A 15,447-nucleotide genomic window follows, 5' to 3' on the forward strand; every position below is an offset into this window, starting at 1 on the left:
TAAACTCGACTTCAATTTGCCACCACCATCACTTCTTGTACATCGTAATCACTTTATTTTTGCACACATTTACCTTCAGCTTTATCCTCACACACACCTTAAATTCTGCAAATTACTTCAGTCTATCTTTGTGAGGATGGTGGTTCGAACCCTGCCACTGGTGAAGTTGAACAAAGGGCGTGGTTCATTAAATTCCACGCTACAATGTCCTCTGTGAGGGGCACCGTCCTAGACTTCTGATAGGAGGGAGCTTGTGACATTAAACTTTCTATCTTTATACTGAGCCATAAGCACTGTCATCTGCAAACATTAACTGGCTCACCTCCTGCTTCCTTCCACTCTCCTTCACTAATTTCAAACCATTCACGATCTCCTTTTCTGACCCTCACACATGCTCTACTTCTTGTGAAAAACTTTTGACAACCCTTACAAGTTTTTACTATTAGTACAACTTGTGTGAGGATTGAGAAAAGAGAGTGAATACTATAAGAATACTAAAATTGCTTTACCCATGTTTCTTAGCTAAAGAATCAAGTATTCTGAATGAAGTCATTCAGATGTTATATAAAAACATTTCTCTATTCCTAGAAAAAGGTATCTAGATATTCACAGGTCACACAAAATACTGGTGACAGAGATGAGCTTACAATAGAAACACTCACCTGCATTTGTGCTAGATGCGGGGAGATAGGTGCACATAAGACAACTTGTAAGGCCCTGGCTGCATCTAGCACCTCCCCAAGACTACCCGTTTTGTTTAAGTCCGCCTCAGAAAGAATAACCTGCATTTGGTGTGGTAGGTCCAGTAGATTCTGAAATGGACAAAATTCTATATGAAATCATGGGAAAAAAAAAAAAAAAAAATGAAGCAAGATATTTTTCTTTAATAACCACAGAGTCAACATATGGAAGACGAGGAACTACTCACAATTAGGTTGTCCAGTTCCTGCTGTAGCTTCAGATTGTTGGCATTGGTTTGTTCAATGGCAGTGTTCTTGTCTGCCATCTTCTCTATGGAGTCTTTGACATGTTGGAGAATTTCGTCGTAGGAATCGAGACGCTCCTCAATCTTACTGGCCTCGTCCAGGGCTTTGTCAATCATCTGCATCAGAGCCTGTACCTGCGCTTCAGAGGCCATCATGCTGTGTATGTTGGCCTGCAATATTCAACATAAGAACTTATATTCAACAGAATGAAATTTGCATGCTCGATTTGATAATATACACATATCAAAATGTGAAAGAAATGTAATACAGAACTGCTCCCTTAACCCATATATTCCTATGCTGTACTCAGATATCTCATTCTAATTTATGCTATATAATTTTATTCAGCTGAAAGGGAACTATGGGTATAACTTGGTTAATGTCACCTAAAGAAACCCATTTGTGCTAATGTTGCAATTAAAAAATTTTGCCGAGGCCAGGGGAAATCCAAAGTACAACTGGCTCAAGTAAATATCATCAAATCACACCCAAAATAATACACCATAAAAACGGGAGTTCCTACCCCGTCAAGCACAGAAAGATCCCTTGACAGTTGGTCTGCAAAAGCTTCAGCGTTGCTGACAGCAGAGTCGCATTGTTCCATAAGGCGTTCCAGATCCTGCTGTTCCCGTGCCGACAACGCTCGATAGTCTCCTTCTGCATCAAGGCCACTTTCCACTGCATCCAAGGCAAGTGTTCCTGTACATACACAGGACTCTTTACACATTTTACATGTACACGTAGGGCAGTGGACAAGATGCAGGGATGACCCGTCATCCAGGAGGTGCCAAGATAAGAGGGAGGGTAGAGGGTGGAGGGGAGTAGAGTGTGATGGGGATGGAATGGGTGGGAGTGGTTTTTATGCCTTTGTTTTTTGGCTACCTACCTTGTAAGGGGGAAAAAGCCTTTCGTATATGTCTGTACATGTACAAATAAAACTAACAAATATCAAATATGTGTTCTTGTAAAATTGTGTATGGATGATATTCTGATGTTGATAGACATCTTGGGTTCAGTCCAGAGACTGACTGCCAGTTCCTCTGGGCTGCAGCTCCAGATGAAAGTGAAGGTGTTGATAGGTTCTGAAGAGGAGTGATATGGGTATGGTTCTCTTTGAGATCCTTTTGCAGGTGCATATCTTTTGTTTCCCTTGACACAGAGAAACCAGCAAGTTATTATCACTATTAGCCACAATTCATGCCTGACAGAACACTTGCAAAACTTGAGTAAAGAAATAATCATGGTTGACCTTTTATGAAATCTATATCTATCTAACGCAACTCTCTTTGAGAAAACCTACAAATTCCAGTCCATAAGCTTTTGAAAGCTGGAATACTACAAAGGCATTTCTTGATACACTTCAAATGATTCAGGAACAGTTTAAATAGGCTTAAGGCATTAGGCAAATACAGACACTACAACACACCCAAGCTTTAGGACATACCGGGTGAGGTGGTGTCCCCGCTCTCTGTCTGGCTGACTTGTTCCACTATCAAATCAGCTGGAACGTTGATAAAGGTTGGTTTTTGCTTTGGTAAATAGTGGTTACAGAGCTGTAAAGACAAAAACATAAAGACAATCTTTGAATAATTAAATAAAATATAAAAGAAAATAAACTTATAAAACTTTTCCAGAATATTTAAACTATGATAAAAAGCAAGGAACAATAGGATTCATGAAGGGACCTAATTTGAGACAAGACTGGGAGAAAGAGTCAGATAGATCTGCCTCATGGTGTGAGAATGGAGAGAAGTAGATATTCTTGGAGGATAAATGAATCACTGGTCCCGGAAGCATGAGCAAGGGGTAGACCAAGAAAAAAATTGGGTGGATGGGGGTAAAGGAACCCAAAGGAGTTCATGGTCGGGATGTTGAACGAGTGAAAATGTGCACGAGCGACAGAGGGAGTTGGAAAAGAATGTATAGCTGAAGGCCGTGATCAGTTCCAGGGATGAAATACACTACCCTGTAAGAGTCCTCACCTTCCATAGAATTTGAATAAAGGCATTCTTATCTGGTGTGCTGTTGGCTACCCATTTGTAGACTCGGTCCAAGGTCAAGTCCAATTCTGCTGTGTCCTGCAATAAGTTAGTTTTTAGTACATTTTTTGTGTGTGCCTAGCGACAAGTTTAATCAATCAATCTGTTGGACCATGCCTCTCTTGCTACAGAGGTTTAGAATAAAGGGATGCTACATTAAATTCTCTAATACCAAAAACTCCTCCACAAAGATGAATCCCCTTAGCCTTCTCTGAGAGTTTATGACCCATTTTTCCCCCCATCATTATCACTCAAGTTTAGAGGTTATGAAAACCTAAAATAGTTTCTGTTCCATAACCAATTTACATTCTTAATCCAATGAACTGACTTTAAGATTCATTACTATTCATCATTATGTTTCTACATGTACAACTATTCATATAAACCTTTCATTAGAAGATTCTAATTACTTGATGATAATGCTGAATTTAATTAACTATTTCACTAGTTATTCTTGGAATATATATACATATGTATGTATGTGTGTATTTGTATATATATATATATATATATACAGTATATATATACATATATGTATATATATACATACATATGTATATATATATATATACATATATATGTACATATATATATATATATATATATATATATATATATATTCTTAAGAAAAGAATATATATTTATATATATATATATATATATATATATGCATAAATTCCACAGTTATCTTTTAAGCTATGCAGATATAGTTGTCATCATTTCAACAATACTTCTTTCTTTGTTTAAATCAGGGCTTGTCTTTTAAGGGAGGAGTGCTATAAAACATGCACCTATGAAAAATCAAAATTCAAATTTTATGCACCTCAATGATGATGTTTACCACAGAATGAAGCCGAGCATTGCAGTGTATTCATCAAGTAAGCCTACCTCACTCCAGGGTGGAAACAATTTAATATCTCCTATTTATTATGAAGGAGACAGGTAGGTCTTCTGTAAAATTCACATGTTAAAGAAAAAGACATCTCATGATTCAATTCCAACAGTGTAAAAAAAGTGCTTGTCTAGCGGTCACGGAGAAAATTTAGGTGAGTACTTTTTTGCTCGCCTGCCTTTTTTTTGAGGACAAGGACTGTTAAATGTAGAAATATTTATATAATCATGAGTAATACTGAGCTGAGTTTATAGTAAAAGTGTGGAAGAAGCCTTTTGGTATATAGATACATAGACCTTTTAATTTTAGATTATGTCTCTAATGAGGCTTTTTGCTCAAAATAATGTCTACTTTTAAGTTCCTGAAAGCTCTGTGTCTCATTTTTTTTCAACGACACCTTGAAAACCAAATTGGCTGTGGACTGCTTTTTATGGTGAAGTTTGATAAGATGCAGCATGACCCAGAGGAAGGCTCTTATCATGAAGGGACTCAACAGGCAAAATGCTGATAAGTGTGCAGCCCAAACAGATATCATCTAGTGAGTTACACCTTAGTCATGATAGCACAGCTGAGGGATTTCAAAACTGATTACCTGTAAATGCAAGAAAAGATGAAATGAGTACAACAACTGTACTCCACTTACCTTGTTTCCATCACGTCCATCAACCGTTTTCAATTCCCTCAAAGGCCAAGAGTGTTTTTTCTTAAAGACATCCTTGTCTGTTTTCTTTACCTAAAATGAAAAATGAATGAAAACAATAAATACAGATTTTTAAAAGTCTAAATGAACATGAAAAAGAAATATTTGTTTTGTTAATAATTTTTACTTGCCTATGTGTCTTGGCTGTGTAACTAGTAACTCATAATGTTCACAATCTCTATAAACACAAATGACTGTTTTGCACAGTAAGTGAGAAAAAGAAACACCAGGAATAATACTACAAATGTATATATGAATGATGTTTCACTTCTGAGAACCAAGTATATATATATTTATTTGGATTAATGATGGTTGAAATGTTTCTTTTTTAGCTTAAAAATAATAAAAAATAAATAAATAAATAAAAAATGATAAAATAAAATAAATAAATAAAATAATAATAATATATATAATTTTCATTTCTTCTGTATAACATTGTTATTATTCCTTTCCTCTATGCCTTATTGATACATTTATAATCAATTATCATTTACGTTTTATTTTCAATTAAACGAGTTTTGAACCATGGGGCCTACTGTGCTGATTTAATGTACCAAACTTATGATTAATGTGATGTGGGGCATAAACTCGATGATAATACCTCAGTCTACCTAGCCATTACTATGTATGTCTGTTTCTATAATCTAGGATACTATGTGGAAGCTTATTGGCCAAACGGGTTAGGGTGTCATTACTTGGGGCGAAAGTCAAAGGGATGGCAGTTTGAACCCTGCTACCGGTGAAGTTGAACAGAGGGCATGATTTACTGAATTTCACACTACAAGGTCCTCTGTAAGGGGCACCATCCTAGCCTCCCTACAGGGGGGGTGGGAGTATGTGATGTTAAACCATATCATCATCAGGATACTATGTACTGCAGGACTGTGTCAAATGTCATATCTATACTTATCTATACTTGATCTAAGATAAATCACCAGAATTCCAGAAACCTCTGACGGATATTTAATGGGTTTTCATTTCTACTTGTTCTGTGATAAGGAATCAATCTTCAACCCAAAAATTCAAACCCTCATTACAAATTCTACTAGAGTACTGTATTAAGATAAAACCCTATGCAGGCAGGTTTATGAAATGTTATTGGATAGAACTAAGGCTGTTCCTAAAATCAAAGGAAAACAAAATCATATAATTTTTCTTTTTATACATCCAGGAAGAAACAATGTCTTATATATTTGAAGTGTAGTCCAGTAGCCATCTTGTCCATAAATAGTGTTCCTAATTGCAAGAACAGTAGGGTCCTTACATATAAATATAATCCATTTTATAGCCCCATTTATGATTTAATTTGTTATGTGAGTGAGTCACTGTAACTCCATGGTTGTTTTTAACAAAATACTCATATATCATGAAAAACTATCATTTTCAGTATAACTTCTGAAAAATTGTGAATATGGTAATGTATAGGATGGTGCTGATATAGATAAGTGAGATTTGGATACTACCACAAATGGAAGACACTTACTTGATGAATGGTGGCATACACTGGCTTTTCTTTGTTGAGCGTGGCACATAAGAAGCTAGTTTTCTTTTTCTTGCCCGGTTTGGTGACGTAGAGAACACCGATGAGATGCTCTTCATTTGGCTCAAATACGTCACGCTGGAGGCTGTGACGGATGGCGGCCATGGTTTACTTTCCTCTACAATGTCTGTATTGAAAAGATAAAGGCTGGTATGTTATCTGGCATCATACTAATACTGGCATGTACTGAACACATATTTAGTCAAGTAATGTAAATGGGGATTAATCTTCTAAACAAATATATGATGAGGAAAAATAGCAAAAACAGGGGTGATTTCGATACCAAGTTGTGTATTTACACTCCTGAAAACCTGGGTAGCTTACTAGGAATCTATGTATACATGAACAACCACCACCGTTGGAGGTAGTACTGGTGGTACCACTCTCGTTAAATGCTTAAGGAAAGAAGAGATACACAGTACAAGAAATTAAGTAAAAAGAAGAGTAATTTTGATATTAGCTAGAATGTGTCCTAACATTAAAACTAACTTGATTTTGTCTGTCCATTCCCTCACCTCAACACACATTAGAGAGAAATAAGAAAATTTTGAAACTGTCCAAAGAAAGATGAGATCATCATGGAACTATACAATAAGAGATGAATTAATCATAAAAGTAAAATACAAAAAAAATCTAAATTGGGGATGATCTCTCACCAGAAAAACAGAGAGAATATTAGGGGAGACATATATTGGATATAAGAATGGTTTTATAGATGAGGATATGATGAAAAAAAATAAAGTGGTGGTTACTATCCATATAAGAGAAATACTGTATAAAAAAAATTAAGAATTTAAAGAGCAGTGACTGGAATGATCCTAAGCCTAGCTGATAAAACATAACAGGAAACATTAGAAAGAGGAATAAAATAAATTAACAGGGAGAGTCTGTTGGTATTGTAACAAAGAACATTAAGAGGACATAACAAAGTGACTAAAGAAGTTCACTGCTTACAAAAATATTAGGAAGCTTAGCTTTCCAAACTGATATATTAATTTGTGGATTAGTGAAACAACTTTGAAATATCCTAAATGACTTGCATCCCATGTTGAGATTTGCAACCCTATACATCACAATTACGTAAATATAGTACACAATTTCACTAATTTGTAGCTTTGCAGCAATCTATCATTCTATGGTAGTTCAAGTTTTATCTCTTGGATGTGAGGATGTAATTAGCTAACAATTAACTTCCATAGATTAATAACATACGTATGTACTCGTGTTCATTATTTTATTGGAAACACGTAAGAAGGGTGGATTTTTGACTAAGTCCAAATACTTGTAAACAATCTTATCTTACAAAAACTAGAAACATTCGGACATTTACTCATTAAGTTTTTAATGAAACTTTACTTGCACTCAGATGTATCACCCGTTGAAACACCCTGTTACAAATCTGCAATGACTTCTCTTTCAACTAGCACAAAGCTTTCAATGCAATCCCGCGATTATTTCGTACAAATTGTATTAAATGTCAAGTTTGATGATTCACGCCGGAGGGGCGTTCCCTAGAATCTATGAACGTATGGCATCTCATGTTATTCTTACACGTATGGATATTCCTATAATATGAAACTTAAACAATCATACTGCGACCTTCAGTAGGAAGGATATATAATATGGCCTAATATCGACAGTGACATTTTGTTTTCGTAAAAGAACTAGGCCGTCTTACCCTTGTTTTTCAGTCCACAACTGTCACTCAGCAGAACTTATTTTTGTTATGATTTTAATCTAAATTTTATATTCTACCTCAGCAATAATAAGTTTCTCAGTGATAAAGAAAAAATTCTAAAATTAATTTGAATTAATAAAAAATAGGTGAATATTATGAAGAATGATATTATCTCGTACATTTTGCTAACACAGCAATAAGGTCGTTTGAAGACTATTTTCAATAATGTGTAAAGGGGTGACATTGAAATAATGATCATGCCACACATCATCTCATATTTTTTGTGACATTCACATTGGCTTTTGTGGAAAATTATATAAATTAGAATTGCCCTTAAGGATTCATTTCCACTAACAATCAATTATAATCAATTCCATTGAAACTACAAGACTAGGTATTATTTAAAAATTGAAATAAAAAATGCAAATAACTTGATACCGTGTATTCACTTACACGTGTTTTCGTTGAAGTTAGTCAAATTATAATCTCCCATGGATCCGAGTAGGTTCATGAGGGCACTCTATTTTGGACGGGATGCAGTGGGGGTAAATTTGTATTTCAGATTCCCCTTTAATGTTCTAATAAAAGTGAAAAAGTTGTACTTAGAAGAATTAATTTTTGATCGAAGTTTCTCAAATGTTGACATTTCTCCGGATCGCCAAAATATCTTCCGCAAAGAAGGATATGCTGGAAATCTGACGTTCTTGTCTGAGTCATTGTAATCTTCTTTAGCGGTATTTGGTAAGACCTACGCTATTGCACTAGACATATCAAAAACATTTGATAGAGTTTGGCTCGTGTATTTGATAAGCTAGCTTCTTGCAATGTCTATTTCTTTATCTGGTCTCAAATTACTGATATTGTACCATCACCCGCTCTTTTCCTCCAATACATATATGACCTACTTAACTTTGAATATTATCCTATACGCTTTTTTGTATATGACATTGTTTTTTCTAAGCCATTCTCTATACTTCCTTCTCAAACTTAACTAAAATTTTCTTGAATACAATCACTACAAAACGCTTGACTGACTTATATATTCTATTAGAGAAGACAAAACTTCACCAAGACTCAGTTTCTTCTCCTGTACATTCCACACACAATGAGAGCGGTGCTCAGAGATAGAAACTCGACCTGGGAAGAAATAATAAGTGCAGTCCCACAGAGTTCAGTATTGGCTCCAATAATGATTGCTATATATGTAAATGACATGGATGGAAGTGTAGAATGTTACATGAATTTCTTTGCAGACGACGCAAAACTATTGAACACAAAGAAAATACGGAAAAAGATTGTGAATCGCCATAGGGAGACCGGGACAAAGTCTGGGAATGGAGTCAAAAGTGGGAAGTGAGCTCCAACATTAAGAAATGTAGTATAACGGAATTTGGAAAAAGTTATATATATATATATACACATTATATATATATATATATATATATACACATTATATATATATATATATATATACACATATATATATATACATATATACATACATATATACATATATATATGTATGTATATATATATACATACATATATATACATATATATATATCGAACTGATTCCCGAGGATAGGAAAGATCACTAATCTGCGACCCAATTCCTGTTTTACACAAGGCCCAAGCCCACCAGGGGCAAGAGGTAAGGATCGGAACGAATCCCTTTCACGCTTTTCGCCATTGTAACTATGAGAGAAATTCGCTAGTAACAGCGACATCAATCTGATAATTTTTATGACAGTCGCATGCAGGATTCAAACCCACTATATATATATATATATATATATATATATATATATATAAATATATATATATATATATATATATATATATATATACATAGATATATATATGTATGTATGTATGTATGTATCAGGATAATATAAATTTGGTGCAAAGGAAGTAAAGAAAGTTCCGAAAGGACCTAGGAGTAAATATCACCAAAGACATGTCCCTAAACAAGCATATAAACAAAATAGTCGGAGAAACCTACAATTTACTAAGATCAATAAAGGTGGCTTTTAATTACTTGGATGTAATTACAAAGAAAGTATTAGTCACAATGATAAGACTAAGATTGGAGTACGCAGCGGCACTATGGAACCCAACACAAAAAAGAATATAAGGAAAATAGAAATAATCCAAAGAGTAACGACAGATATGGCCCCAACACTTTCAAAATTTACAAATGAGCAAAGATTGTCTAAACTGGAACTACCAACCCTGGAACAAAGAAGAGAAAGAGGTGATCTATTGGCCATTTACAGAACCATGAAAGGCATGGAAATCCTTGACAGAGAAGACTTATTAATGTGGGATAAAATAAAAACAAGGAGACATGAAAATAAACTTAAAAAGGATAGTTATGGAAGAGATCTGAAAAAAAAACACTTTTCCACACAGAGTGTGTTTGTCTGGAACAAATTGGACGAAACAACAGTGTATATAAACACCATACAAGAATTTAAGAACAAACTAAATGTTGCGAGATACAAAGACGGGTCTTTACGAGCATAGTTCCTCTTCCCACATAATACAACTAGGTAAATACACACATACACACACGAATTTAAGAGCAAATTAGACATGGCGAGATACAGAGACAGGACACTACGAGCGTAGCTCCATTTCCCGTAAGATAAACACACACACACACACACACACACACACACACACACACACACACACACACACACACACACACACACACACACACACACACATTCGTCGAATTGACGGCGAAGATTGGAGCTCCGAGGAAAAAGTGAAATTTTTGTGGATCTCAACGTCAAGGAAGTACATTTTTGTATTTACAGTGAAGGGGAAAGCTCGTGGTGTAGTGGTAAGGTGATGAAAAAGGAGAAGGGGAGGGATTACTGAGGGAAATGGAAGGAAATGAGGAAGGAGAGGACTTGGTCCAGGCAGGCAGACGCCATATAAACAAACGCGGGCCAGATCAATTCAGTGACGATGAAGGGAGTAACAAAAATGTAAAGATTAGAAATATAGATAAGAGCGGCAAAATGGAAAGTGAAGATAAAAATGTCCAAGGATTCAATGTGGAGGGGGGGGGGAGAAGCCAATCCTCCCCGATTAGCAAGCCTAGAAGAAAAACTTGAGAAAATTGTCAAACATTGGGAGGATAGGTTTGGTGAACTCACGAAGATCACGCAGAGAGTTGAAAAAATTGAAGAATTAGAGAAGGTGAACCAAAAACTAACTAAAGAAATAGAAATATTAAAAAGACAGTTAAAAGAAGTAAAAGATGAGAATGAGGAATTAAAGAATAATAATAAAGAGAATAAAGAGTCCATAGCAAAAGAAGCACAGGGTTGGAAAAAAAATCCAAGAGAACAGCAAAATTGCATTTAATGGTATAGCAAAACAACATATGAAAGAACAAACTGAAGACACAGTTATTAAAGTGATGAGACAGAAGGAGAATATAGTAAGAGACTTAGCAGATAAAAAGAAATGTATAATTATATTAGGAATAGAAGAGAAGTATAATCTAAATAGAACCACAAGAATCAAAGAGGAAAAATAAAAAGCAAGAAGTTTACTAGAATTAGTTCAGAAAGATGAACTTGAAATCGGGAAACAAATTGAAGAAATGTATAGGCTTGGGAAATATAGTACAGATAAGACCAGACCAATTAAGATTAAATTCAGGTCACAAACGACAGCAGAGAATATCTTAAGCAAAAACAGGGAAACTAGCAAACAGTGAACAACATAAAAAGGTATGGATAAAAAGAGAAATTAATAAAGAGGAAAGAGAGGAGGAAAAAATGAAAAGACAACAAGCTAAGGAAAAAAAACGAGAACAGAACAAAGTCAGAAAAAGAGGAATTCTATTGGAGAGTGAATATGAAAGTGAGGAAATGGGCCATGCCAGAGAAAAACAAAAGGGAAACAGAAAATACAATGGAAGTAGCAGAAAATTAAGAGTGTCTTACACAAATATAGATGGAGAGTAGTGAATATGAAAGTGAGGAGATGGGCCATACCAGAGAAAAACAAAAAGGAAACAGAAAATACAATGGAAGTAGCAGAAAATTAAGAGTGTCTTACACAAATATAGATGGATTAATAACAGGATTGAATGAACTGAATGATTATCTGAAGGAAAAAGAACCGGACACAATGGGAATTGTAGAGACAAAATTAAAAGGTCCACTACCAACTAACAGTGTAGGACATAATGCATATAATTATTGGATTAGAAACAGAGAGACAAAACAAGGGGGTGGAGTTACGTTCCTGACTAAGAATGATATAAACGTGAGGAGTGTCACATATGGAAAGAATAGAGTAGAGATGATTATGATCGAAGTGGAAGACAGAGATAAGACGAGCAGAAAGTTTGTAATAAATTATGTGCCTCCAAAAACAGCCTCGTGGGAAGAGATTGAACATAAAAGTATGTTAGAAGACACAAGGATAACATTAAACAAGATAATGGAAGATGGAGGAAGAATAGTTATGATGGGCGACTTTAATTGCAAAGAAGTCTGCTGGGAAGAGATGACAGTAAAGGGTGGAGACGACTCATGGGGAAATGTTCTACTTGAGATGATTATTGACCATACAATGACACAATGGATTCAAGAGAACACTAGGTATAGAAATGAAGAAGAACCATCGAGACTAGACCTAATAATCACATCAGAACCTGAAATAGTGGAAAAGATAGAATACCAGGCACCAATAAGTTAAAGTGACCACATATTGATAGAACTAGAACTAAATGAGGAAAAACACATGAAAAGAAATGAACAATATAGAAAAGGAACAATGATGTATGATTTTTTTTTTCTATAAAATAAGAGAATTCTTTCAAAAAGAAAACTGGGAAAGAATATACAAAGAGGAAACAACAGTGGAAGAGAAATGGAATATTTGGACAAAAAATTATAAAAAAAAAGGAGTGGAAAAGTATGTCCCAAGACAAAAACAAGAAAAAGAATATTTAAAGTTCTGGTACAACAAAAGTTGTAAGGAGTTAAAAGACAAAAGAGATAAAGCTTGGACCAAAAGTCAAGAAATACAAAAGACCTAAGAAATGGAAAATATAAACTTGTTATAGAAATGAATATGTACAAGTGTGCAGAGAGGAAAAGAGAAAATGTGAAAAAGCTGTCATAGAAAAAAAGTAAAGATCAACCAAAACTATTTTACAGACTTGTAAAAAAAAAGAAAAAAACAACAACAACAAAACAAGAATTAGATAAATTAAGACAAGGAGGAGTTGAATACACAGAGGAAATAGAAATGGCAGAAATTATGAACAAGCATTTTAAATCGGTGTTTACAAGGGAGAACATACAACCTGGAGAGATCGAATGGGAAGAGAAAGTACCCCCTATGGAAACACTTGAGTAATCTTGATGTCAGAAAATCGCATGGACCAGATGAAATAGCAAACTGGATTTTGAAAGAATGCAGGAATGAACTGGCAGACAAAATACATAGCATAATAAACAGTTCCTTGAAAGAAGGAAAAGTTCCAAAAGATTGGAAAAAAGCAAATATAGTACCTATATATAAAGGGGGAAATAAAGAAGACCCTACCAACAATAGACCAGTCTCTCCAACAAGTACAATAGCTTGTTGGAGAGACTGGTCTATTGTTGGTAGGGTCTTCTTTACTAGTCTCTCCAACAAGTACAATAGACGGGACTGCTCGGACAGACAGTCTAGGGAACGACAACAACAAGTACAATAGCAAAAATTTGTGAAAGAATTATCAAAAGTAGATGGGTAAAGTATTTAGAAAAAAAAAACACCGTGCTAAATCCAAGGCAATTTGGATTCAGACAAGGACGATCATGCGTCACCAATTTAATATGTTTCTATTCAAGGCTAATAGATATAATACAAGAAAGAGATGGATGGGCTGATTGTGTATTTCTACACCTAAAAAATGCTTTTGACAAAGTACCACATAAGAAGTTGCTTAAGGAATTAGAAACTGAAGGAGGAATACAAGGCAAACTGCTTAAATGGATGGAAGACTTTTTGCAAGAAAGAAATATGAGAGTAGTGATAAGAAACAAACACTCTACTTGGGATGAAGTAATAAGTGGTGTTCCACAAGGAACAGTTCTGGCCCCAATAATGTTTGCTATATATATTAATGATATGGATGAAGAAATTGAAAGTTATATGAGCTTTGCAGATGATGCAAAAATATTAAAAAAAGTGAACACGGAAGAAGATTGTGAGTCACTACAGAGTGATTTCAGTAAAGTATGGGAATGGAGTAGGAAGTGGGAGATGGAGTTCAATACTAAGAAGTGTAGTATAATGGAATTTGGAAAAAGCAAAAAAAAAAAAAAAAAGAATAATAGGATCATATAAATTGGGAGAAGAAGGAATAAAAAAGTAGAAAATGAGAAGGACCTGGGAGTCATTATTAGGAATAACATGTCCCCTGAGAAACATATAAAGAAGATTTTTGGAGAAACTTATAATTTAATAAGAACAAGCAAAGTGGCATTTACATACCTGGACGAAGAAAAGGTGAAGAAAATACTAGTCACTTTGATAAGACCAAGATTGGAGTATGCAGCGACGACGTGGTCACCAAGTACAAAAAAAATGTGTAACAAAACTTGAAAGAATACAAAGATCAATTGCGAAATTGGCACCAACACTCTCAGAACTATCATTATGAAGAGAGACTAGCAACACTTGAGCTACAGACATTAGTGCAAAGAAGAGAGAGAGGAGACTTGATAACTATTTATAGAATCATGAAAGGCATAGAAAATATTGATAGAGAGGATCTAATAAAATGGGATAGTAGAAATACAAGAGGACACGGAAAGAAAATCAAGACAGTTATAGAAGAGACCTGAAAAAGAACAGCTTTCCCCACAGGGTAATAGACGTTTGGAACAAGTTAGATGAGAAAGTGGTGTGTGCAAAAATAATACACGAATTTAAAAACAGTCTAGATAAAACGAGATATGAAGACGGGACTCCACGAGCATAGCTCCCCTTCCCGTAAAATACAACTAGGTAAACACACACACACACACACACACACACACACACACACACACACACACACACACACACACACACACACACACACACACACACACACACACACACACACACACACACACACACACACACACACACACACACACACACACATATATATATATATTTATATATATATATATACATACATATCTATATATATTTTTACATATATATATATATATATATATATATATACATACACGCACATGCACACATATAAATATATGTATATATATATATATATATATATATATATATACATATATATATATATATATACACAGATTATTCATGTATACTGTCGCTCCTCGAAGTATGTAAAAAAAAGCGGGGGGGAGGGAGGAGGGGAATAGGATGATTGAATGAACTTCAGCCAGGGTTAGGAGGGGCAATGGCCAATCCGTAGAGGGCAGGTAACAACAAAAACAACCGATCGTTACAAAGGTCATCTCGTGATTATGAATTAAAATGGGGAAAAAGTTCAAGGTCAAGATAACGGTCTGACCTTGAAATGATGGTCACAGGAGGGGACGGGAGGGAGGGGGTG

General features: G+C 34.9%; 1 protein-coding gene across 1 annotated transcript in view; it reads right to left on the reverse strand.

Moving 5' to 3' along the window:
* The window catches only part of Sec3 (exocyst complex component Sec3), a 38,503-nt gene extending 30,637 nt beyond the window's left edge, over positions 1-7,866 (reverse strand). Inside the window, exons 1-8 of the mRNA XM_076187506.1 lie at positions 7,836-7,866; positions 6,101-6,284; positions 4,561-4,650; positions 2,969-3,064; positions 2,431-2,539; positions 1,510-1,685; positions 929-1,156; positions 663-812 (exon numbers count right to left, since the gene is read on the reverse strand). Of these exons, the coding sequence (XP_076043621.1) occupies positions 663-812; positions 929-1,156; positions 1,510-1,685; positions 2,431-2,539; positions 2,969-3,064; positions 4,561-4,650; positions 6,101-6,262 (1,011 nt within the window). The 5' untranslated portion in view covers positions 6,263-6,284; positions 7,836-7,866. The remainder of the gene's footprint in view (positions 1-662; positions 813-928; positions 1,157-1,509; positions 1,686-2,430; positions 2,540-2,968; positions 3,065-4,560; positions 4,651-6,100; positions 6,285-7,835) is intronic.
* Positions 7,867-15,447: the final 7,581 nt, after the last annotated feature.

Source organism: Oratosquilla oratoria, chromosome 1, assembly GCF_046742065.1.
Source record: "Oratosquilla oratoria isolate Oo_2021 chromosome 1, ASM4674206v1, whole genome shotgun sequence".
Classification (NCBI taxonomy): Eukaryota; Metazoa; Arthropoda; class Malacostraca; order Stomatopoda; family Squillidae; genus Oratosquilla; species Oratosquilla oratoria.